The sequence below is a fragment of the Anser brachyrhynchus genome, assembly GCF_964034855.1.
Source record: "Anser brachyrhynchus genome assembly, chromosome: 12".
Classification (NCBI taxonomy): Eukaryota; Metazoa; Chordata; class Aves; order Anseriformes; family Anatidae; genus Anser; species Anser brachyrhynchus.
Window position 1 is genome coordinate 11,980,963 of NC_137707.1, and position 26,189 is coordinate 12,007,151.

The 26,189-nt window shown below is 40.3% G+C and overlaps 1 protein-coding gene across 3 annotated transcripts in view; it reads left to right on the forward strand.

The window, feature by feature from the left end:
• RSPRY1 (ring finger and SPRY domain containing 1) overlaps window positions 1-26,189 on the forward strand; it is a 42,214-nt gene that overhangs the window by 1,437 nt on the left and 14,588 nt on the right. For all 3 annotated transcript variants that reach the window (XM_080552571.1, XM_080552573.1, XM_080552572.1), the window contains exons 2-8: window positions 9,952-10,137; window positions 12,301-12,794; window positions 16,655-16,707; window positions 18,154-18,266; window positions 20,986-21,112; window positions 22,537-22,595; window positions 25,580-25,646. In XM_080552571.1, coding sequence (XP_080408697.1) covers window positions 12,448-12,794; window positions 16,655-16,707; window positions 18,154-18,266; window positions 20,986-21,112; window positions 22,537-22,595; window positions 25,580-25,646 — 766 coding nt within the window. In that variant the 5' untranslated portion in view covers window positions 9,952-10,137; window positions 12,301-12,447. The remainder of the gene's footprint in view (window positions 1-9,951; window positions 10,138-12,300; window positions 12,795-16,654; window positions 16,708-18,153; window positions 18,267-20,985; window positions 21,113-22,536; window positions 22,596-25,579; window positions 25,647-26,189) is intronic.

The following is a 26,189-nucleotide window of genomic DNA, read 5'->3' on the forward strand; positions in this document are numbered from 1 at the left end:
AAATATCCTCTCAGCTTTTTGTCTACTGTTGGACACGTGTCTCTGGCTGTGAATTTTGTGAGGACCATGCATTCTCAAAACTTGTCAGTCATTTTTCAGGGTTTAGGATGCTGGTAAGTGTGGGTTCTTTTAGGTTTATCCAAAGGCAAAGAATTGATCTGTTCTTTGCTCTGATCTATATCTGGCCTCTTCTTCTGTGAGTGCTTTTGCATATGTCTTTGTTCTCGTCTGCTGAAGCACACTCAGCAAGAGTTCCTCTGTCCTGATGGCACCCGGTTGTCTGTTCCTTTAGGTAATTTCTGTCATTGCTTTGTACCCCAGTCTCTGCTATCTGTTCTCATGTACAAGTCCAATTGAATAGGTTGTGTGTTTCCCCTGGTATATGTCTGTGTGTGTGCAGCACAGATGTAGTTATATGATCACTGCTCAGTGTCTCTCACCTCCTCATCCAAACAGTCTCTTGAGATTCCCACTAATTGCAAGTTTTCAGCATCTGCTTACCATTACTTGTATAGAAGGCTCCTCCAGGATATTTTAATGCAGTGTTTTGGATCATGTACAACACTTGTGATGATTCTTGCTATTGCTAATTGTTTTTTTAGCTCAGTCTCAGTTTCTTACCTACTCTTACATTGCTAATTTCTCTAATTTATCTGTTCTACATGCTTTGTTTATCTTCAGGTATGATATCTTTTGTGTGCTTCTGGGTTGTATGGAGTCATCGGTTTATGTCAAGTCTTTCAGTTTCAGTTTTGCATACCTTCGGCTATATAGCATGGTGTTCAAGTGCAACACTTCCCGTTAACTGCTTCAGTGTCCTGCTCTCTGGTATCAAAACAGAGCAGCTGATCAGTGGCTCTTAAACTCACTGTTACGATGTTCTATGCTTTCTTTAACTTTTGCTTTCAGAAGGGTTATGATGTTCATAACTCTTTTCCATAACTGCTGGCAGTCTGTCACAGTATGTTTTTAGTATTTTCACATCAGAGGTCTTGGCTCTCAGCACATTTTGCTTGCTGTGAGCCTCAAGGGTGGGCTGACAGAAATGACTTGCGGTGTTCTGATTCCCACCTACATCTCTCATTGACATCTCTAATTCTGCCCATCAGGTGATAATAGCGTCCATTTTCCTCAAGCTTTTTGCTTGTTTGTTAAAAATTAAGGAGTAAAAGGAAATATTTAGCAATCTAACCAGTTAGTGTTGAGTGTGGTGGTCTGCTGTGGGACACCTACTGACTTTTTACTATTTAGACTTCTTCATTTAAGCTTCCTTTCACATCAGTATCTCCCGTAGCTGATAATGTGCACTGTATTATGAAACATCTCCTATGGGTATTTTGGATATTTGGTGATACTGTCATAAGGTGGAGGTCTTGGTGTACACTGCTAGGTTTTCTTCTCTGCATGGAGGCAGCAAATTAAAATACTATCGCCTTGTAGTAATTGAAGACAAGCTAATATGATAAAGCTTGTTGTGTCTTGCTCCACTGCCAATATGTTGAGTTCAGCATTTTTAAGCTGTTTCGGTTTTGTTTTTTACCTCATGAACATATGATTGCTCGGACTTTGAATTCGTTCCTTTCAAAGCAGGGCAGGCACATGCACTGCCCCGAGCCTTGGTGTCTTCCAAGTATGACATTAGGATTCCATTGTGTCACTTTGTGCCTTGAATTTCCCCATGTCCTGACAATATATTTTGTTTTCCCTTCCTGGTTTATATACAGTGACTATAAAGTTACTATGTCCTGTCAGCAGCTTTGCCAGCATGATTTTTATTTCACTTTCTATTCTTCATTGTGTCCTCAAGGTTTAATACATGTCAGATGTTCACATATGACTCACAGGCTTTGTGACTGACCAGTGCAGAGCCTACAGTTATCTGCTGCCGTGATCTACCGTTGGTGTGGCCCAACTTGTGCTCTAGAAGTTTTTTCAACTTTGCCATGGGATCCCTGTGTACTTGAGAGGTCAGTTTGCCCATTCAGTAGGCATGCTTGTGTGTTCACATTCTGAGGTGAGATACTACTCATCAGTCACTTACTGATGTATGGTCATTGATCATAGTGACTTGCTGAACCCCCATTAGTGACAACACATCTGTCCTCTTCCTGATATATCTCTCCCCTTGAAGAAGCAGTAGTTTCTAAGTACGCACAACTCTTGGAATTGCGTGGGTTTTTTTTCCCTTCTAAGGCTTCTTGGCTATAGGAAGCACTTTGCTTCTGCTTTAAGTTTCTGAATACCTTGGTGTCCTACTAGACATGAGGAGAAGGACCAGGGCTGGGGATGTTTTGAGATGAAGTATTGGTGTAAATGTTTGGACTGTTTTAATGCATGTGCACAGACTGATAGGAAATAGTTTGAGTTGTCGGCTGGAGGACAGCCTGAACTACAGATCAGAAGGCTGTGGCACTGGTGCACATTTTCTACCTTCCTGTAGGCACTGGGACATGCAAGACAGCTTGGAAAAGAAAATCCAGCAGATACCTTGATGCTTTTTTTTTTCCTTCTTTCTAAAAGCAAAGGTGCCTGTGATGTGAAGAAAGCCCGGACTTCCTCACTGCTTTTAAAAATAAAGTTAATCTAATAGTAAATGAGAAATGATGCATGTTTGCTCTCTGGGAAACTCCGGTCAGTGTATCAGTACTGCAGTAAAAGGCTTAAAAAAGGAAAAGACAAGACAAAGTTGAAGAACAGAAAGGTTTTCCTCTGTTTAGAGGATTACCCCTAGGTACATTTGGTGAAATAATAGTTTTGATAATTGCACTTAGGAGAACTAAAGTTTAAGTATCTGAAATTCTTCAAGAAGTTACCAAAGAGAAACACCAGATGACTATGACTCCTGATATCATTATAGGCTTTTTTGAAAGCTGCTTAAATTGTTTTTCAGTTTTCTGCCTACTTGATGTGCAACTGTAATGAAATAAAACAGGCACGTTTTTCCTTAAACCGCTTGCAGACTGCCTTGTGCAACAAGTACCTGGCCCTCTTCCTAACCCACGTGCGCTTCAGTGGCTCTGCTACCGAGCAGCCCATCCCCTTCCGTCTCTTGGCTGTGGGAGCTCTTAAACCCACTGGCCAACTTCCTCCAAGTTTCCTCATACAGATGTGGGACCTAAAATACTATATCCCTGTAAGTTTTGTTGCCGGACAGAGGGGCGTATCCCTGTTAATCCTTCCGGCTGCGTGCCAAATGAGAGGCTGCAGGTGAGCTGTTACCTGCAGGGTCTGGGCAGGAGCTCGGTGGTGGGAGGAGGTCCGTGAGGCCTGGTGCCAGCTGCTCGCAGACATGCTTGTCATGCGTGGTCACCTGCCCAGCAGCAGCATCTCTCCTGCACCACATTTGTACGTCAGGCTTGTAACAAGGCAGAACCTAAGTATGGAGAGAAACCCATGTGGGGAGAAATGAAGCTGTGTCCATGTATGCTTTTTTTTGTTTTTCTCTTGAATGGGTCAGAGATGAGGGGTTCGAGTAACCTTTCTAGAGCTGTGCATCAAGTTCTGCAGGCTCTAGCAGGCCTAGATCAAGGATGAAGCTTTCTGTGAGTGCCTTCAAGGCAAGCTTGCTGCCCTAGTGCCCTGGGTGTTATATCTGACTCAACAGCTGTCATTGCACCAGCTTACAGGAGGAGACGGTCAGAAGGACATCTTCATCTGTCCCTGGGCAGTCCGGAGCTCAGAGCAGCTCATAACTGCCTGCTTGCTGTGGCTGGCCAGGAAGGCTGTTAATCCGGCTTTCAGCTGCCACTGTTCAAAGATTGGTCCCTCCTCTGATGCTACTCGAGTTGACAAGAAGTGAAAGTTTCTTCGTCCTGTTTCCTGCAATGTTGCTATTTTTTTTTGTTTGTGATGATAACCATTGTCATAAGGTGGCAAATGTGGTGCTGAGGCTGAGAATAGGAGGCTCTAGACACTGTCTGCTCCGTGCTTTGCTCTCAGAGGCAGTTGTCAGCCGACAAATGCGAGCTTCCAACTGAGGCATCGCGGAATTTTTCAGCAATGTTATCAAAATTTTTCACACATCCTGTACTTCAGCGTGTTTTATGCATTCATAACAGCTTAGTCATACCATCTAGCTGGGCTCTTTTCTGTGGTCTAGAGCAGGAGACTCTCCTGTCTTGTACATTTTGGTACCTAATCTTTCTCTGAAAACAAGCCCCAGTTTTGTCTGTTTCCCGCATTTTGTCTCTCCTAAGATTAGCTTACAGACAAGAAACAGTGCAACACTGGGATTTCGCCATTTCAGCTCAATTGCACAAAGTTGGTGGTTTGCTGAGAAGAACCTGACCCTGCTTTCATCAGTCCATGCCTGTAGCATCTTTCTGTAGCCAACAGCGTGTTTACTCGGCTGCCTCTGTGCTGGCGTAGCCCTAGATTTAGTTCCCATGGCAGGACTGCTCTGTGTGACTGTTTGAACTGCTCAGCCTCTTGCTTTGTGCTTCGGAATCCTCTCAGTTTTTGTTAATGTATGAGGTGCTTTAAATATTTATCTTTGCGGTCGACTACAATGAACCAATCTCTCCACAATTCAAGAATACTTTTATTGATAAAGTTTCTGTCTCTGAATAATACAGGTAAAGCATTAACATTTCTGGTATGAATTACTAAATTTACCAGAAAAAAAATAAAATTTGGCATTTTTGCTGTGTTCCTCCACAATTCCGTACCTCTGCTTGGTACTCAAAATGCCTGTGCTTCCCTCCCAGCACTGTTGGTTCTGGAATTTCTTAGTGGCTTCTGATTTTTTTTTCTCCCTCAAAATTTAGCAAAGTTCTCTACTGTTGATATCTGAAGCTTTAAGAGCAGCAAGGAAGATTGACCTGAATTAACTGAAGCCTCTGAATGAATGCCCATACCAAACCTATACGGTGTAGCTAATCCACTTTATTTAGGGTAGCTAATATGTTTTATTTATTGTGCTTGTGTGATTTCAGCTTGCAGGACTAGTGCTGCCTGGCCTCCACAGGGCACTAGGCTTATCTTTCAGCCACTTTGGAGCAGTGCATTATGCTCTGCTCCTCGGGCAGCTGCCGTGCCTGTACCGCTCTGCCACGTCAGCCTGCTGGAGGCAACCTTGTCAAACACCCTGGAGCTTTCAGATACTACAGTCTTTTTAAGATTGGTATCTCAAAAGTGCATTTATCTGCCTCAAAGCATGAGAGCAGGACCTTTCCTTCTTTCCTTGTATCTTTGTTTAAAATGAAAAATGACAACCCCTGGGAGGAGAAGAACCTGGAAGTCATGTTCTGTGTTATTGATGCTTGTGCTGGAGAGTGTTTAGACATTTGAAGTGTTAAAGCAAAATTAGCCTTTTCTAAAGGCCTAGGAACAATTCTATCTAAATGATCATGAGATGAGAAATTTAGACCTCTGAGATGTGCAAGCTAGGAGGTGGTAATGACTTCGGTTTGTTTCAGAAGGCACCGCAGCAGAGCACTCTGATGCCTGGCGGCCCTGGGTGCTGCTCTGTCCCTGAGCCCAGATTAGACCAGGCTGGGGCAGGGTTCTCTTCCCCTTGCTGCTGGGTTTGCCAGGCCTGCTTTGGAAATGCTGGTTTGAGAGAATGTGAAATTGGTTTAAAATCCATATCAGAACTTTAGTGTTCCTGTACCAGCTTGAAAACAGATTTAAAGGAAGAAAAAATAGTAGTCCAATGTACAGAGGACTGTAAAACATGACTTTGATAGCAAACCTACAGGAAAAAAAACTGTTCTTAGAATCTTTCTTCTTTCTCCTTTGACTGTTACCACACCAAGTCTAACAAGAGATCAGATTTTCAAGTACAGTGTGTTTCTTACAAAACTGGAGCTGCAGGGTTAAAGCCCAGGTTTTTGCGTAAGCCCTGCACAGCCCCACAACAGTTGACAGGCACTTGGGTAAGAGCTGGCAAGTTGGAGAACTGATCTTTCCTTTTCTGTGAAACAGGCACATTCAAGGTCAGTCTGCTTTTGGTTTAGGATGCTTTTACTATGACTACTAAGAAACCAAATGACTGCATCAATGGCTTTGTACCCGAAATGGCGACACATTGGGTGACAGTAAATGCTGTTTCCCATAGTGTTATCCTCCAGGATATTTTTAACGAAAATAATTGCGTTAGGGTTTTGCTTCAGATTCTACAAGATGATGTTCAGTTACTATGCACAGAAGAATCGACACAGAATTTACTTGTTCCTCCTGAAGCTTGCAGTCCAGTTCCCCATCTGCTTGGTCACTGCTCTGGACACTAAGTAGCTTCTGCTCTTCAGTTGCTGAAGTCTTTCAGCAGAGAGGTTTACCTCTAACCTCAATGTGATCTCCTGAGAAAATCTCAATTTCACATTACAATTGTATTTAATTTTCTGGGAATTCTTGTTGTTTTTCTTACCTACCCTAATCATTTCAAAGCTGTCATCTTCTCCATGTTATTAGCTTATATTTGCAAACAGGATTCCCCCCCTCTTATTCTGAGTTACAGCAGTTCAGAGCTGTGTCTCCTCTTGTAGTTTGAACTCTTTCATCCAACTGGCATCGCAAATGTTTCAATCTCCTTTTTAGGAGCATCATTTCTTTGGAAAAGAAATGCTGAGGGAATATTTCTAATTATTTTATCTCCTTAATAGGAAATTGCTGCCTAAAACTTAGTTTAGCTCTTGAAAAGCTATCAACTTTACTGTATCACTTACTGATGGAGCATCTGCATATGCTGCTCTTAAGAGAAGAAAACACTGCTTTCACTTGTGATAGTGGCAGGAGCTGGAGAAGTGGTTCTAGTAGCTGAAACAGTCTTTACTCATTTGTGTATGAAGTTTTTTTTTTGTTTTCTTGGCAATGTACTCCATTTCATGGAAAGGAGAGGCTTTTTTCCATCATGAGGCACTATTATGGTTGGCTGTAACTGAATATTTCAGGGAATGAATCACTGATTCTTGGGCTGTGTATTACAGAGAAAATGAGACTGATGCCACCTCCAGCTGCCTTCTCCATGGGTGTGCTCCATCAGATGATTGAGAGGAGGCCTCTTGGGGTGGGCTTGCCACTGGTGCCACCAGGCACATGTAGATCCACTCAAATAGTATTCAGTTCAATGGCTGATGTTTCCTTTTTTTTGATTTTTTTTTTTTTTCCCCATTGGACTTCCAGAGCTGCAGCAGGCTGGTCAGTTCGCACAGCTTGTCACCCCTTTGTTGCATCCAGGCATGTTTCTGCCAGTCAGGAGACCAGTGCAGTCTGGAGAGTGGATGCTGTAAGGCGATCGGTCCCAAAGCTGGTGGGGATGAGCCTGGGCCCAGAAAGATGCTGTGGGCTTCAGCTGTGCACAATGGCAGCTTTCATCCCACTCAGGTGGTCAAATGGCATCTGAGTGGCTTGCTTAGGGCAGGATGCCCCAGGAGGCCGCTGCCTCCCAGCTGAACCTGCAAGCAAGCCTGGGTGGCAGGGAGGTGGGCTGCCACGTGTGGTGATGCCGGCGAGAGAAATTTCAGTGCTAGTTTCTTATAGAACAAAAAAATGCCTTTGATCATGTGTTTGGCAACTTAGTAGTCCCGCATCCCAAAACAGCATGCGATGGTCAACATTCAGAGTGAAAGGATGCCCTCTTGCTGAGAAACAAGTACCGACTACTGCCTTTACCCCTTCTTGTATTTAAAAACTTATTTTGACATACCACTTAAAAAAAAAAAATAAAAAGTTATAGCTTCCATAAATGTGGCTGCTTTTGTGAACACCTTTCGTGGTCTTATCACTTCATAAATTTGTCAGAGAATGCTCTTCAGGCAAATGGGAGACTGGTAGGGATAGGGCTTTCTAGCACTTCTGTTTGAGTGGCATAACATGGAGCTAATAGGGGGGAAAGCAGGACAGCCTTTAACATGGAGAGCCTGCCCTCTTTATACTATAGCTCAATCGCTGCTGGTATTTTCATGTACAGTTGCTTCATCTGAACATTTTCAGTTCTAGTTTGACTTGCACAAGCTGTTTCAGAAAGCGTCGTTCCCATGACGTCGGGGTAGCTCGGACAAGAGGCAACAGGTTTCTGTTCCCATGCCTTCCCGGGAGTCATCTTCTGGTTCTTGCGCTGTTGCTGAGGTGAATCTTAGCTGTTAGCTCACAACGGTTTTGGGTTAAAGAGTGTTTTGATTTCGTCTCCAAAGCTATGCTCTTGGGGAGTTTGGTATCATTTGTGACTTTCACCCCTTGCGAGAGAAGCGGTCCCCTTTGGTTAACAATGGGTCACAGCATTATAATGGAACATGGCTACATTTTAAAAGCAGTTGCACAGACTATTAGCCATGTAACTACTGAAAAAATATAAATGGCTTATGAGAGATTAATTCTCCTCCTTTGCTGTGTTTTGACAGGAAAACAAACACGCAGTCTTTTGTCTCGGGAGATTGAGCTGCTGACACTGGGGCGAGTACACTAGGAGAGAGCCTATTTATCTCTAATCCCATGCTCGTACCCATGCTTCTCTTCAAGGATCCACTGCCAGATAAGAGATGGGGCTTATCTTGGCCTACCTCAGTACTGCTGTTGTGATATTCTTGGTTTTGTTCCTCGAAAAATTTTAGTCTTTTAGATAGTCTTAAATACATATTTTTCTATTCCCACGATATTTTCAAATAGACTGCTAAATATTTTTGGAATAAAAAACTACTTTTGTATCCGGGCTTTCTTGAGAGCAGATATTTCCTAAGGTCAGGTATGAAGTTAAATTTTCAATCTTCCAAAATTTTCGTGTATATATGAGTCGATTTTTACCTGTCATTGAAAAACATAATATATTTCATCCTTCAAGATGTGCAAAACATTTTTGTCATGTTGTAGGTTCTGTCACTAAGGTCTCAGGGTCTGGACAGAAGTAAAATTGATCATCCTTAAAACTTGTTTCTCTCCTCTTACAGAAATGAATAAAATGTAACCTCAGAAATGTCAATTGCATTTGAGTTGTAAAAATTTTTTTTGCCAAAATTCTTCCAAAAGTGTTGGTGTTCATAGGTTTTAGAAATGCCTTTTTCTCTTGTGAAAATGCAGTCTGTATGGTGAGTTCTGTCCTTTACTGGCTTTACTTCTGTTTTCTTGTAGCAGTGGCACTTTATCCCTGACGGGCATGCATGTTGCAGATGTGCAGAGCTCAGTCCTCTTTATTTCAACAGTGACACGGTTACCAGCAGCCTAATACTAAGCTCATAGTTGATTATAATGTTGTAAATCTTCCCTTAAATATGCTAGCTCAAATGCAACCTTGAACACCACTGTTTGAAAGGATTTTTTTTTTCTTTGCCCTTCAGAACCTCTCTTCCTACATATGTACCCTGTCCAGGTGCGGCTGGTTTGCAAGGCAGATCCGTAGTAATCTCTTCCTCTAGCTTATATGCTGAAATATTTAATACTTCAGTTTTTGAGGCATGGAAATGAGCTCCTTGTTTGTTACTTACTCTCACGTACAAGTGGATGCTGTCAAACTCAGCTGTTTACTAAACAAGGGGAGTGTATCCTGTCATTTCATAGAATCGTAGAATATCCCAAGTTGGAAGGGACCCACAAGGACCATTGAGTCCATCTGCTAAAAATTCTCTTCTCCTTTTATCTAACCAACTTCTACAGTGTACTTGCTTTGGTTTCCTGCTGTCCCTAGCCTACATGAGGGTGATCTGGGCCACGTAATGCTGCGGCTCTTCCTCCTGCAAGCGGTAATCTGCAGCAAGGTATCGGTCACTGCTCCGCACTTGCTGTGGTGTCTGGTGCCTCGGCTGTAGCAACAGATCGGGGTTTCCGTAGCTGTGTCTGGTCCTGAAGCTGGTAGGTGGCAAACTGGTTTTGGAGCTGAGAGAGAACTTCCCCCGTAAGGGCTGACTGCAGCTGAAAATAACAGCATGACTTGATGTCATTGCGGGTGTGGAGAGGAGGAGGAACATGTCTGTCTGGGAGGCAGTCTCCAAATGAATTGTTCTTTCTTTTCTCTGTTTTCAGGGACTCTGGCATAGCTTCTAAAAGCGAAAGCAGTTTACTGTAATAACTCACTGCCCATGATAAAGGAATACATACTGCTGTTTTTTCTGGATACAAATGCATCTGTGCCCTGAAGAAAAACAGTCCATTTCTGCTACAGTGCTTTATGAGCAAGCCCAGTTATTCCTGAACCAAACACACTTAAAGGTGAGTTGATCATAATCACTTGTTTTTAATCATGCTTAATGTTGCCAGGCGGAAAACCCGGGTCTCAGTAATCAGTTTTGATCTTGACATCTCTATTTTTGTTTCCTTTGGTAGGCTTCGGCTCATTGCTGATCACTAAAATACAGCTTTTTCATACTCATTTTGATGGGGTTTGACAATGTAAATTCACTGTGTTAACATTTTTATATGTTATGGAACAATCTTTACACAATCTTTACAGATTCTTAATCCATAACACTAATAATGCAATTTTGAACTTCAGTATTGTTATTAAAACACCCTTAAATTATTTGGATACCTAAATACTCTTTTCTTTTTTAGGAAGGCATATTTTACATTTAGTGTAACTAGTTATTCCTTAAAATAGGTGAGGTTTTCTTAGTTGTGTTTGGTTTTTATGGTGGGGTGGGTTTTTTGCTTACTTTCAAAAGTAATTTGAACCAGTCTGTGATCTTACACAATTTTGCTTGAGATCTGTGCAGTCTCTATTGGCACCCTTATGTCTACGGTTTACTTTCTGATTGAGAAGGTAACAACTGTCTTGGCTTAGGTGGAAAATCTACTGAGCCTGCTGTCCCACCTCTTGCTGTGGTCAAACTGCTTAGAGAATAAGGCAAGCATGCTGTGATACTGAAACCACTTTAATGATCAGTGGTTTAGAAGTTTCTTGAACCAGAAGTCGAGATCTTGTATTTATGACGTTTAATATCACTTGATGGGCTTTGTTTTCCTAGTTACTCTTCAGTTACCTTAATACTGAACTTCTCAGTGTACTGAAAGTAATGTACTTAAAACATAGAGTCTGTGAGAGCTTCTTTGAAGCACTTTTTTGGTGACAGTTTTCCATTTAAATGCTTGATTGATGTTATGCTTACTTCTACGACTGGTGTCTGGCTTCCCAAATAATATTGTCGTAATCTTGCCCCAGAAGGCAGCTAGTAACTGCACGATTGCCTGTTGGCTGAGGTGGTAAGGGGCCTTTTGTATTTGAAAGGTTGTAATTGCCTTCAACTTTCTTTTAGTTTTATGCTTCTACACGTTTGTTATATAATTTTAAAACAGTAATAACCTGATATTCATCATTCTAGCTTAAATGTTAATGCATGTTATTCTTTAAAAAAAGTAGTCTTGAAAGTAACTTATTTATCCTGACATGCATGGAGTACCTATGCATTGAAAAGATGCCTTTAGTAAGGCTTTATTTTAGTTGAGTTTTTATATAGTTATATAGAAGTATACCCTATGGCTTGAAAAATCAATTTGTGATCAGGCGGTGTTTTGAACGCTCTTGATCTTGCTAGTGTTCTTGATTCAGTGATGTGTAGGGACTGTACTACAATCCTAGTTACTACTGGGCCTGTATTCTATCCAAACCCTTTGAATTAAAAATGCAAGAATGACTGAATTATTCTTGATTCTCAAAAATGGAAGACTGACTTCGTGCTAGAACTCAAAAATCATCCAACTTGCACAGAAAACACCCCTTTACAAATCTGATTTGTAGGCATTAAAATGGTGCTTATAATACTTATACTTTGGGGTCAGTACATGGTGCATCTTTGGGTGAGGATCCAATTGATGTAAGCACGTTCTGAAAAAATGTTTATGCACAGATGAACTAAACACTTGGTTCACTGCTAAATCTGTATTTTGTTGTGATAGGCCACAACTATATGTTTAGTTCTGTAGAACTTCATCTATCTTGTAGAATCTGTCTGGAAATTATGTTGAATATTGCTGGTATGAAATGAGATTCTTAAATGTGCAGCCTTTAGTTGAGTGGTCTGAACAGTATGTCTCTATAGACAGTAAAGAGAAAATGAAACTGGTTTGTTAATACTTAAAGGGTGGTGGTGCACTAGGCTTAAGGACAAAGCTGCACCTCTGTAGCCAAAAAAAAATGGAAAATAACAGGTTGTATAAAAAACGAAGGGGGCAGAGGGAGTGGGCTACTTAACCAGTGAACTTTCTGCTCTTCCTCATCCATCCTTTTTCCCTACCCCAGAAGACTTCAGATGCAAACAGTATGTTTTTAAGGTATTTTCCTAAGTACACCAAGACTAGTTCTGTTTACTAATATGAGAACTCTACTACTTATTAGAAGTAGTAACACTGACTCTTGTTTTGGGTTTGCTTTTTCAGACCTCCTTCTGGATGACCAATGTGTATTTTAACCAATTATATCGGAAACTAAGCCTCCAACTTCCCATTCATTCCAGCTGATAGCAACGCATATAATGCAAACACAATTCACAGGATCACACAAACATTACTCTTAAAACTTTCTAGATGATTGTAGTTGCTTTCCTTGTGTTCTATGCTAGCAGAAGCCTTTTTCAAGGTTTACTGTTGACTCTAGAGCACCACGTTCCCCGTTTACTGGGAGCTTTGGGGGCTTGCAATATGGGAAACTCGTGTGTTTGCCGTGATGACAGTGGAGCAGAAGACAACGTGGAATCTCAGAGTCGACAAACAGAGAGCAGTAGAGTACGTGTACCTGAAGCAAGAAGCCACCCAAGGGACCCTGTCCGGCCACCTAGGAGGGGTCGAGGGCCTCATGAACCAAGAAGGAAAAAACAGAATGTGGATGGGCTAGTACTTGACACACTGGCTGTAATTCGGACGTTAGTAGATAAGTAAGTACCACCTCAAGGAATAATTCAACATGAATGAAAAATACAATGTTCTTGTCTCCTCTCAAACTGTGACTCCATCCTCTCACCGATCTGCACCTGGCCCTCCCTGAAGCAGCAGCGTGTTTCCAACTGGAGGCTTAGGAGAGCAGCACCTTTCCTAGGTAATAGACGTAGCTCCTGAGCGTCCAGGTTCAGACTCTTGCAGGAGCTGAGGAGCTTTCTCACAGTTCCTGTGCGGGCCTACACCCAGATGGGATGAGGAGTGGGCTCAGTATTGCTTGCCTGGCATAGATATACAGCTTAGGAAGCAAAGAATCTTCCAGAGCTTGAGAACTTACGTCCTAAAAATTGATTGTTAAGCAAAGTTTCTGCTTTCAGGCTGTATTTACTACTTTGGAAATGGTTAAGCAAAACTGAGAGCTTTGATCTTTGTTAGTTTGCATAAACAGACTGAGGTTTTCTTTCTGGCTGTAAGTCTATTACTTCTTAAAGACTGCACATTGTGACTGTTCAGCTTATGATCCCAGTACTGCATTCTTTGCATGCTCAAAGCATCCACTGAGGGCATGCGGGATATTTATGGATAGATCCTTCTTTTAGTGTTGTTTTTTCTTTTGCATTGCTTTTTACAGACCGCTATAAAAGGACCTCAGAAGTGAAGGATTAAGGTAGCTCGTCGTTTTTGGGTTAGGTGCAGGTTAGAAACCAGAAAGACTACAACAGAAAGAAAAACAGTTTTGTAGCTTTGTAATGGGGTTGAATTTAAGTTGGATGAGGCTCAGGACAAAATGAGCCATGATTCATATACCTGTCTCCTTGAATATGCCTGCAGAGGAGGAGTTTGCCTTGCCTTCCTGTTGTAAAATGCTTTAAATGAAAATACCAGGACTTTTTTCCTGAAAACTTTAATTTAAGAGGGGTTGTGTATGTTTTGGGATTTTGGTTGTGAGTGGTTGGGGTTTATTTTATTTTATTTTTTGTATCTTATTGTTGGGTTCTGTCTTCAAACCATTAAGTTAAAATTGTGCAAAAACTTTGAAAACCTTTTCCTAATTCCACATGCCTTTCCCTTTCAGCTAAGTTCATCTCCTTAAGCTGTTTCACAGCATTTTTGTGCATAGTTGATTCTGTTGGTCTTGCAAACAATTCTATAATCTTGTAAGCACTTTGCTTTGATATTGAACAATAATAAGCATAGTTATGTCATTGATCCTAGAGTCCTATTTCTTACAAATTCTTGAAGATATGGCTTTTTTATATATTAACTCAGTGAAATACTTCATCTAGACTCATAATCATGTAGGTTGGAAGGGACTCCAGAAGTTCAGCTACTCCAGCCTCCTGCTTAAAACCCAGCTCCAGTTAGAGTAGGCAACTCAGGCCACTTCAAGCACTGAATGTTTCCAGAAAATCTCCATTTTCTACCCTTCTTTGGGTCCCTGTTCAAGTGTACCCTGACCCTCCTAATGGTTTAAATAAGTCTTCTGCTTGTATACCATGTTCTTAACCATCACAGCAGCCCTCTGCTAGACACGCTCTGTTATAGCAATGCCTTTTTCATACTGGGGAGCCCAAAAATGGGCACAGTACTCCAGGTGCTATCTCGCAAGCACCACATGGCTATAGTGGTATATTGGTTACCCTTGCTTAATATTAAGGCTGTTGATAAGACACGTCTGGTCTTACAACACAGCCAAATAGTACAAGGTCTTGCAGACTCTCTTCTGTATGACAAAGACCTATGGCTGTGAAGAATGGGGGAGCCTCTTCATGAGACAGATTATCTAAATGTTCCTGAAAAAAGCTTAAGGAACCTTCCTGTGAGACCTCAAGATAATCATGGCCCTTTTTAGGTTAATAGGAAGAAACAGTGTGGGGAGGGAGGAGGGATCCATTTCTGGAAACTTTGTTTTTCTGTGTGAGTCTGTAGGGATAAATATGTTCCATTATCACCTGTTCCTCCTAGAGCTGGATTATTTTTTTTTGGAAACACTAAAGTTGAAACAGAAGGAGATGGTAGGGAAAATGACAAATTTCATGTCAAAAACCATGCCCAGATAAATTAAATTAAAATGGAAACATGTCAGTAACAGTAAGTTGGAAATACAGGCTTCAGTGTGATAAGACAGATGTAAAGAGACAAAGATACGAGTCTGGAGAATGGAAGGCAAAAACCTTTTTCTTATTTTTAATTCTTTAGTGAAAATAATACATGGGGATGTTTTGAGATAAATAGTAGATTAAGTTGTTGTACTGTGATCTACAATGAACCATTGCTTTCCTTGTTTATTGCTTGGGATTAAAAAAGAAAAACACTCTGGACCCAAAGTATATGGTGACTGCTTTTTGTTCCTCTTGTCTAGAGATCTCCCCTCTAGAGGTAAAGGAGTGAAATTTCATTTCCTAGCCTCAAAAGAATAAATACTAATTTTTGGAGTCTACCCCAAGTGCTGCTTCACAAATTGAAATATTGGCAAAATTACTTTTGTTTTGCTTCCAAATATGAGGAAGGTGGGTGCTGGAAGGGACGTTTAGGAATTCAGTGGTTAAAATGGCAAGTGAACAAGACTCCTTTGCTCAGTGCTAGTACTGTTAACACCTGCTATGCATAAGAGAACCAGGAAATCTTGCTGATAAAAACGTCATTCTGTTTATCACAGCCTTTACTTGCAGTCTGTGGTGTTTTTTTTCTTTCTTTAAAGTCTTAACTGTTTTTCTTGAGATAATTTGGTTTGCATCATTGCACTACTTTTTCCTGCTGGTGAGATAAGTTTCCAGATGGAAGGTGAAGAGATGCTTGGGGGGAGAAAAAAAAATTGTTTCAAATGTTAAAGCAATATAAAAGTGTAAAGTTTCACATTTGCGTTTTCTTGTGGAAATAATGACTAGAGAATGTTAAGAGGTTTTGGTAAGAAAAGCATGCGTTTTTATCCTATAATCAGTCAAACCTGAGATTTTTCTATAATTAATTCCTCCAAAGTAGGTAGCTTTGTTACCTGTATAATTAACCTGTGTTGAAACTTTCTAAAATTTATCAGTGTTTAGCATTTCTAGTTTCATTTCAAAGGCATGTAATAAATTGATTGTGGAATGTATCATTCTGAGCTTGGGATTAGTTCATAATGCTTAAGTAGCACTGAGCAAAGCGTTTAGGATATGCTGCTGCACAAACCTTTCTGGTACTGGAGATACCTAGTGAATAGAGTTTTGGAGACTTTGCATTAGGTACTTATTTTAGTAACAGTTCCTGCTCAAATAAGAGGACCTGGCAATAGGTTCTTGCCCCTGCTCCAGCAAACCAAATTGAGGAACTAATCTAATAGATTTTTATTTCTTTTTTTTTGCTATGTTGCAAAAGGAATTGCGTTAAATGTCCTCTGTTAAACTGTTTTAAGGATTTCCTACTGCTCTTGTTAATGAGTTTGTAGTGTATGATGCTGCTAGATGGCATGCTTTTCAGTTTAGGGGGAAAAGTCAGCAATGTTTCTGGAAAAAGTATGTTTATGGTGTGTCCCTTGTACACTGTTCTTGGTATGCTTCGTGACCTCTGAAATGGTCTCTTGTTACATATTCTGAGGAACTTTGCTGATGAATAGCAGTAAGTCTAAGCATTCTGTCTAGCTTTTAGACATTTGAGTATGGATAACAATTTCATATATCAGCTATTGTAGATAGGCGGATGTTGACTTTAAGCCAGAAAAAAGCTTAAATCCCATCTTTGTTTTGGATCTGAAAATAGTATTAGCACTTTGCTGCCTATGTAACTTTCTCTTTGTTAAACTTTTACTGGATTCATTTTCTGTCTGTGTATTACATTGATGGTTGTGCATAAATTTTGACCTGTGTAATATCTCTTTCAGTGACCAGGAGCCTCCTTATTCAATGATCACGTTGCATGAAATGGCAGAAACAGGTATCGAGGCACTGTGTTGGGCATTTCAGTTGTGACTCCAAAGGAAAAAAACAGCACTGTTTTCTTTCCAAAATAATTGTACTGATAGCATGTATTTTATCAATTTGCTGTAGCTCTGGGGACTCAGACTCCAAAATGTAACTCTGTCCTTCTGAAGATTCACTGAGCTGATGGTTTCTGAGTTTTTTGAACTCCGTTACACTTCCTACATGAGCTCTCCAGAAGCAGCCAACTGGCTCCCAAGCACACTGTAATAGCATTAAACCACAAGCCACAAAGAATGTGTTTGCATTAGGGCAGAACCAGCCCATATATGTAGACATGGTTTAAACCCTTGGTTTCAGTGTTGCCAAATAGTACATGCTTTAATAGTACATACTTCTTGTCTAGGGTTTTTACTGTCCTTAGACCTCCATTTTATTGATATATTTGTTCAAAGTCCGTACCCAAGTTCTTCTGCAAGCCAAGCTGTGTCCATATGAGGGTTGCTTTACCTCTGTTATGGTAGGTGCAACTCACCCAACTCAAGACCTCCACCAGAATTCTGGTGGCTCTTAATAGAATTGGTATTGGTACAAGAAAATGTTACTGTATTAAAATAAGTTAACCTCATTAATTATTACAGCAATTAAGTAAAAAGTTTTTTGGGGTAATGTGCTAACAAACTTCAATACTTTGTTTTGTATTTACTTGTCCTTGTGGAAGGGAACACTAAGTCTCTTGTAACCTCACTCGCTTATATGCAGATGCAGACTCAGTTCTCTCTGATTTTACTCCTAATGCAACTTTTTTCTTGTAAACCCAAATCTGTTTACTTTTTTAGTAGTTAAGTAGTTTAACATCTGCAAGTAAACAACAGTTTGCATGTAAGTAGGAGGCCCTGTCTACTCATTAAACTGTGAGAGCTGTTCAGTTTGAAATCAGATTTTCTTTGGAAGTCCAAGCATAGGACAAGCTAATGCAGTTTCTTCAAGGTCTTGTGTTACTTGAGGGAATTCAGGAAGGATGCTCTTTCTCCTGGTCAGGAGAATCTTTTCAGTGTCATCATGAGTGCAGCGTTCAACACTTAAAGTTGATGTTGCACACTGAACTCCTGAGTTACTACACAGGAGCAAAGTGCTTGTCCGTAGTGGTCATGAGTGTTTCTTCCTAATTTTAGTGGGAAGTGAAGTATGCTCTGGCTTGGGCAGGACTGTTCTCCAAACAATAAAGCTGTATACTATTGCCCAAGCTGCTGTAAACTTTTTTCTCCCCTTGAAATTAAACTTCTAAGCTACTGCAAACTAAGAAATTGATGTAAAATGTAAAGCATTTTTTCCTAGTTCCTGTAAAATCACTGGGTAATTTTAATGATTGAAAACTTAAATTTATATTTGCTGATGTATATTGAACACTTTAGAATTGCAGTGTTAATTCTAAATGTTACTTCTGTTTTGTGGTTGACAGATGAAGGCTGGTTGGAAGTTGTCCAATCTTTAATTAGAGTTATTCCACTAGAAGATCCACTGGGACCAGCTGTTATAACGCTGCTACTTGATGAATGTCCGTTGCCAACAAAAGTAAGTCGAAGCAGTATGTGTTTATCTGCGACTGAATTTCAGTTATTCATGGTTGCCACTCCCATGATAGCTTCTGGGTGGGTTTAATCAGTGGTATAAGACTGTTAGTCGTTCAGAAAATGGGTGTAACTTGTAACTTTGAGTAATTTGTGGTGGCTTGTTACCTAATTGGTATTTAATGCTAGAAGCAGTGTAGAGGAAAATTGAAAGGCAGTGGTCCCCAGGGAAAAACAAAAGGCATTTGGTCCTTGGCTGCTTTCTTTGCTCTCCTCTCCTGCCATGTGGTATGCGTACTGTACAATAAGTGCATATGGATGCTGCAAAAGCAGGAGAAGTTCTGCTGTTTTTACTCAAGTTCTGAAAGATGCGTATGTACAAGTCACTGTTTAGTTATTCCTTCCCTGCTATGTGCAGTGAACGCAACGTAAGTGGGTATCTGATGTTAAATGACATTTTAACTATGTTATGGTAGGTGCAACTCACCCAACTCAAGACCTCAACCAGAATTCTGGTGGAGGTAAATTATGGCTCTTGATAGAACTGGTATTGATACCAGAAAATGTTACTGTATTGAAATAAGTTTACCTCATTAACTAATACAGCAGTTAAGTAAAATTTTTAGATATGGTTTGGTAGATTTGATCACTGAACTGGCTTTGGATGGAAAGGTGATCCGAGGTCTTCATACTTTGCTGGTACATGTACTTCAATGAGTGATTCAAGGTGCTAACCATTGAACGTGATTATTTTACAGAGAACTTGACTTTCCTTAAATGCTCACTACTATCTCATTTCATCTGAAACTGGTGATGACATTATTACAGCTTTCATTGCTTAATCTACTACTTATGCTTCCACTTCTAGTTTTCAGTTTGCATTGTTATGGATATAAAGTGATAGATTTTGTCTTGCATAAACATGTGAGTGGCTGGAGAGTTAGTGAAACTCTAGTCTTCAAAAACTTTTTTCCTATAGGTTATTGGGGAAAGTCATCTGAGACTTACGTACACGTTAAATATTGTATAATTGCTGTCATAGGCAGTGAAATGATTACTGAAAACAAAATATGACTAGAAATTTTGCCTGGTTTGAAAAATAAATTAGGAAATGGAGACCACTAAGTGCTCTATATGACTTTTTTCAGCTGTACAATGTACTTGTTAATCATCTGATCTGTATTTCAAAAGCCACATCACTTTTATTTATGTACTTAAAGGACTTTGCTATGAAATAGCTGACCTTAAGACAGAGGGAATAAGATGCCTCCTGGGGTTACTCAGAGACCTTTTTCTTGTGCAATCTCTTTACAGCACAATGAAGTGCAGGGAGTAACAGTTGTAGGATCTGCAGGTCACGTGCAGCCTAGTAAAGTCTCTGTTCACTTTTTGCCTATTCAGAGTAAGTTTAAGTCAGTGCCCAACTTCTGCTACAGCTAGAGAACAGTAGCATGCTATTTTCCATTTTATTTTGCTACAGTAGGCTGTAAAGTGTATAGCATTAAAATGGCAGCACAGTAAGCTGTTTAGTCTTTATTTAACTCAAAGTCTTTATTTAAGTCTTTATTTAACTCAAAATAGTTGATCTCTGTGAAAGTTCTAATAGTGGCTAAAAGCACTACAGGGTATGTCAAGAATCTAATTTTAGTTAGGCTTTTCCATTCTGAGTCTCTAGCTCAGTCATCCTTTTTTTTTAGCCTTCTTTCCACTTAGTGTCAGTCCTGTTCATCACTTCTGTTTTTGTGGCTTTTCTTTTGGGGAAAATAACTACTTTTCTGTTATCACTGTACAAATCAGTCTAGTGAAGAAAATTGATTTAAGCGTGGATCAGAACACAGCTCACAAAGCATGTAAGCATCCAACTTTGGCAGTACTGTTTCTTTCTTCAAATGGCCTTCTGACGACTTCAATATGAGGAGTACTATTTTAATTATATCATAGCCTGAGATTATGCAGTTTATATCTGAATCAGCTGAAATTTTCATGAAGTCTGGAAAGTTGAGGGGAATTTGAACAAATTTGAACATCTGGGGGGGCAGGGTTCTCTATAGGATAACTTGGCTCTAGATAAACTCCTACCTACCCTGAAAATGAGGGTTGTGATCTAGACCTATCTTGAATTTTATCCATACCATGCTGTCTGAATGAAGCAAGTCAAAGCATGGCATTTTAAATTTGTCACCTTCATTGTTATTGCTTAGTGTGACTACAGGACTATAGAAAGACATTTATGTTCTGAAGGATACTGTTTATGACATCTTGTGAAACTGACAGCATCCTAAATTGATGATGGGGTTGTGGGCTGGCTTTTTTTTGGCTGGTCTCTTTAGTCCTGAATTTTTTTTTCAGGAAAAGGAGTGAGTTTTAGGGCACTTAAAACTGATTAGGTAGCAATATTGCCATAGCTGCTGAATGAATACTAAGCAAAGATAGATAATACCAAAATCCTCTTGCTATAGGAGCTCATATATGTCCAAAAGTATCCTATAGTTGTTGATCCAACAACTTGAATGGCCAACAATCTGGTGGCAATTTTAAAGTTACAGCTCTTGGGAATATTGAACTTCTCATCCTATCTTTATTATATTTTTATCTTAGATAACATCTTATGTTGCCTCTAATGTGATGGTGATTTTAGTAATATGTTGTAAAAAATAATTAGTAGTATATTGGGGAAAACTGTGTGTCAGTGATGTTGAAAAGATTTGATTTTTCTTTTTCAGGATGCATTGCAAAAGCTAACTGAAATATTAAACTTAAGTGGAGCTGCTGCTTGTCAGGATGCTTGTCACCCTGCCAAACATCGGAATACAACTGCAGTACTGGGATGTTTAGCAGAGAAGTTGGCAGGTAAAGTCATGGGATTATTCTGAAAGCTTGCTGAGTGCCTATTGCTTTAGCACCCATGGTGCAGAGTATTTCAGAAATGTTTTTTTAGAACTGAATAATGTTCTGCATGTGGGGGAATATCTTGTCTGACAGATGTGACCAATTCTACTCCTTAATTAAAACATTCAGATTCAGCCATCAGTCACTAGTTTGGGTCTGAATGAGCCATTTACAGTCCCAGGTAGTTGAAAAGATAATTTTGATGTTTGGTTAGCAATTTGAAATGCATATGTTTGTAGATCGACACTTATGCTTACAGTATATGGTTTAGCACTGGTAATTGGTCTTTTCTCAAGATCTAGTCTGGCCCTTTGAGAATTGCTGTGAACACAGTTATTTACTGATTTAATACTCCTGCCCATTGACTAGTCTTAGAGGCAGTGTAGAAAGATGGAAGAAAAAAAAATGCTCTTGCTGCTAAGCATGTGTTGTCTCGTTGTAGTTAGCTGAAAAGATTCACTGCTGTTACTTAGAATCCCAGCAATGTTGTTTTAAGGTGACTTTTCATATAGAACACTTTACGCCCTGTCACTTTCTAGTACTGTGCTGGAAACTGATGATTACATTTCCTTCCTGCTGATGGTCATCTTTCTATGTAGTTTTTAGCTCCTCTTCTGATAATGGACAGGAAAAGGAAACGAAGAAAAAGTGACTGTTCAGTATCACCTAATGGTTCTTAAAAACATAATTTTAGTATTTCTGTCAAAGCAAAGAACAAGGACAGGAAACATATTATGCTGTAATACTTCCACCTTCTTGTTATAGTAAGTCGAAATGAGATCTAATACCCATTCTTTTTTTTTAGTGATCTTGGAACTTACCTCATTGCAGTAGCTCACACAGAAAACTTGTTAATGTCATGATGCAGCCCACTGCAGTTTCTTAGAGTTCAAAGATATTAGAGTTTGATTCCATTGTAACTCTTTTGATTAAACAAGCAGTATTTCAGGACAATTTTCTTAATTGGCAGCTTGCCACGGTGCTGTTGCAAATTGTGTGATTAACTATCAAGTAGGTTATATTAGACACTTAGTTTTGCTTATTTTGAACTACTGATGAATGGAGCTAGTCTTTACACTTTCTCTGTGGAAGTAAAGGGGAGCCAGACTCTTCAGAAAAAAGTAAAGGGGAGCCAGACTCTTAAAAAAAAAAAAAAAATGAGCATAAGTGTTTAGCAGAGGTTGGAGTCTTATTTCAAAAACTAAGTGTGGCTAGAACTGTGTCTCTGTTTATAGCAGGTAAAACAAATGTTTGTGATTTGGTAATAGTGTAGTTATTTGTATAGCAAATATTTGGGAACAATGATATTTCTTTATTATACTTCTGTGCAATGGTGGATATATGATAGTTCCCATGGATGGATTTAATTTGTGATACTTTTACAGGTCCTGCAAGTATAGGCTTACTCAGCCCAGGCATATTAGAATATTTACTTCACAGCTTGGTAAGTGTCTTTGATCTTAATGTATGTATCTTGTATGGTATCCATACATAGCAATTAGAATGTTTTTGCTTGTTGGTTTTTCTGATTATTGTGAAAAGTTAGTTGTTTGGATACTGGTAATGTACAAAGAGTTGAGATTTAAGTTCAGAAAGGCCTAATGAAAATATCCTCCCCCCCAAAAAACATAAGGTACCTTGCTGCTCATATTCTCTAATTTTAAGAAGATATTTAAAATAACCAGGCTTTGCTGCATGTCATGACACAGGGCTGGCTGCCCAAGCTTATACCTTTTCTACCTCTAATTACCATGTTGCCTGATCACATCAAAATCCACTTAAATGTGAGTAGAAACATTGATCAAATTGTCTCAACTTAGCAGGAAGATAATTATCGCTGGTGATGAATGCACTTTTACAAATTGAGGAAAATAGACAAACTCTGTGTATATTCAGGTGAAATTTTCATAGAATCATGGAATGGCTTGGATTGGAAGGGACCTTAAAGATCATCCACTTCCATCCCCCCTGCCACAAGCAGGGATGCCACCCACTAGATCAGGCCACGAGGACTCCCTGAGCCTTCTCTTCTCCAGGCTGAACATCCCCAGCTCTCAGCCTTTCTTCATAGGAGAGTTGCTCCAGCCCTCTGATCAGCTTCGCAGCCCTCCTCTGGACTTGCTCTAACAGCCCCACATCTTTCTTGTGGTGGGGGCCCCAAACCTGGATGCAGGACTCCAAGTGGGGCCTGATGAGGGCAGAGTAGAGGGGGACAATCAACTCCCTCGACCTGCTGGCTGTTCCTCTTTTCATGCAGCCCAGGATGCAGTTGGCCTTCTGGGCTGCAAGTGTGCACTGCTGGCTGATGTCAAACGTCTTGTCCACCAGAACCTCCAAGCCTCTCTCCACAGGGCTGCTCTCAATGAGTTCTTCCAGTCTGTCTTCCTTTCTGGGATTGTCCTAACCCAGGTGCAGCACCTTGCACTTGTTGAACCTCATTAGGTTCATGTGGGCCCACTTCTCCAGCCTGCCCAGGACCATTTGAATGGCATCCTTTCTTTCTGTTGTATTGACTGCACCACTCAGCTCCCTGTCCTCTGCAAACTTGTTGAGGGTGCAATCAATCCTATCCTCTGTGACACTGATGAAGATACTGAAAAGCACTGGTCCCAGGACAGACCCCTCAGGGACGGCATTTGTCACCGGCCTTCACTTGGACATAGAGCCATTGGCCACCACTCTCTGGGTGTGACCATCGAGCCAACTCCTTATCCACTGAATGGTCCACCCATCAAATCCATCTCTCTCCACTTTGGAGACCAGCGTGTCACGTGGGACCATGTCAAAGGCCTTGCAGAAGTCCAGGTAGATGACATCGGTTGGTCTTCCTTTGTCAACTGATGCACTCACTCCATCACAGAAGGCCACCAGATTGGTCAGGCACGATTTACCCTTGGTGAAGCCGTGCTGGCTGTCTCGAATCACCTCCTTGTCTTGCATGTGCCTCAACACTGCTTCCAGGAGGATCTTTTCCATGATCTTGCCAGGCATAGAGGTGAGGCTCACTGGTCTGTAGTTCCCTGGATCCTCCTTTCTGCCCTTCTTAAAAATGGGAGTGATATTTTCCTTTTTCCAGTCATCCATCAGGGACTTCACCTGACTGCCAGGACTTCTCAAATATGATGGAGAGAGGCCTAGCAACTCCATCAGCCAGTTTCCTGAGGATCCTGGGATGCATGTCATCAGGCCCCATAGACTTGTAGTAGTTGTGACAAAAGAGAGCAGATGCATTGTAATTCGAAAAAGATTTTTTTGAAAGTTCATCAGACTTTGAAACAACCTGCCTATATACTTCTAGTTAACACTTGTAAAAAAGCATTATATATTGTTGAGCAAACTGGAAACTATACTCCTAAGTATACCTGACGTGTAACTTCATCAATATTTGTTTTATTATCTAAGTGCAAACTTTTTTCTCCTCTGCAATAATTACTTCAGATTATTTCTTTATACTTAGTCTCCATCTCTCTTTTTTCTTTAATTTTAGGTTAGAAGAACAAGGCTTCAGAAATTTGAGAACTTCTTTTTTGAAGAAGCAGTTCTGCCCTTTGCTCTAGAAATGCCAGGCTTCTATTCAGTGCTCTTGAATCAATGCTGAGGGCTAATAACTTAAAGTCAATTCTGATTCCGCTTGTTAGGTCAGTTGCTTGCTTAGGGTCTGGCACTGGCGCGAGTTGAAAAGATGGCCATTTTGAGGAGTCAGTCTAATAGTCCTGGTTGGTTGACTTCAAGCTATTTGTTATGAACTCTTGGAAGGTGAAGTGAAAACTAGCACACCCTGTTTTGTACTTGGTCTGATGGCATTCCTAGCTTATAGAGTAAATGTAACTACTTAACGAAAGTACATCTGAGTATCCTGTCCCTTTCTCTCTCCATGCTTTCCCACAAACCTCCCTATTACCATGCTACATGAAGACTTCTTGTGTAGAGAACTCTGAAAACAAGCGTAGAATGAAACAATTTTCTAATCTTATCTGAGAGAATTGAGTTTCTTCAGCCTGGAGAAAGAGGCTAAGGGGGATGTTATAGCTGTCTAATGGTCCAGTAAGAGGGTCTGGAGAAAATGGAGGCAGGCTCTCCTCAAAGGTGCATGTTTGGATATGAGGTAAAAGGCACAGGCTGGAACATAAACTGGAGATGTAAGGAAGAAAATTCCATCATGACGGTGGCCAAATACTACACTAGGGTGTTGCAGTGAGGCTGTGGGATCTCAACCTTTGGAGATACTCAGAAGTTCATAGGACAAGGCCCTGAGCAGCCTGACCTATTTGAACCAGCTGTTAACAGGAGGGAGGGACTAGATGACCTGGGGAGGAGTATTTCAACTGAAGACATTCAGTGAAAAATAGCCATTCAGTGAAAAATAGCTCTTCGTACCCATCTATGCCATGTATTTATTAAATAAATTTTATTTCTGCCCATATTTAGAATTTCCAGTCTCATCCGACAGTGATGCTTTTTGCACTGATAGCACTGGAGAAGTTTGCACAAACAAGTAAGTATTGGCCTGATACTGCTCTTAATGGTAATAGAATGGCTTCTGCTGTGTGATTGCCATTTGTTTCATCTGATCACATTTGTTGTGAGCATGGGAGACAGGAGCGGTAGGAACAAAAATGTGGAAGAGAAATGTTGGTGCACTTGCAGGGCAGAAGAAATAGTTATTGCTGTAGTTGTCACCCCCTAGCCCTTAAAAACCTTGAGATTTTCTCAAACTCAATACAGTCTGCGTCAGTTAGAAATAGCTGCATAAAGACTTAAGACATCAAGGCCTTTGTTGCTCAAAGAAATCTATATTAAATAGATGAACAGCTATGATTGGGCGTTTGCAGGCAGGAAAAAAAATATCTATTGCTTTAATGATACCCCCACCCAGAAAGCACTAAGATTTGCTGAAACGCAGCCTTTATGTAGGAATTGCTACATAAAGACGTAATGTTACATGCAGCCTTTGCTGGAAAAAAAAATGTATTGAGAACAAACATGATTTAATTGTCTATTAATGGTATGGCTCCATGCAAAGAATTTATATATGTAA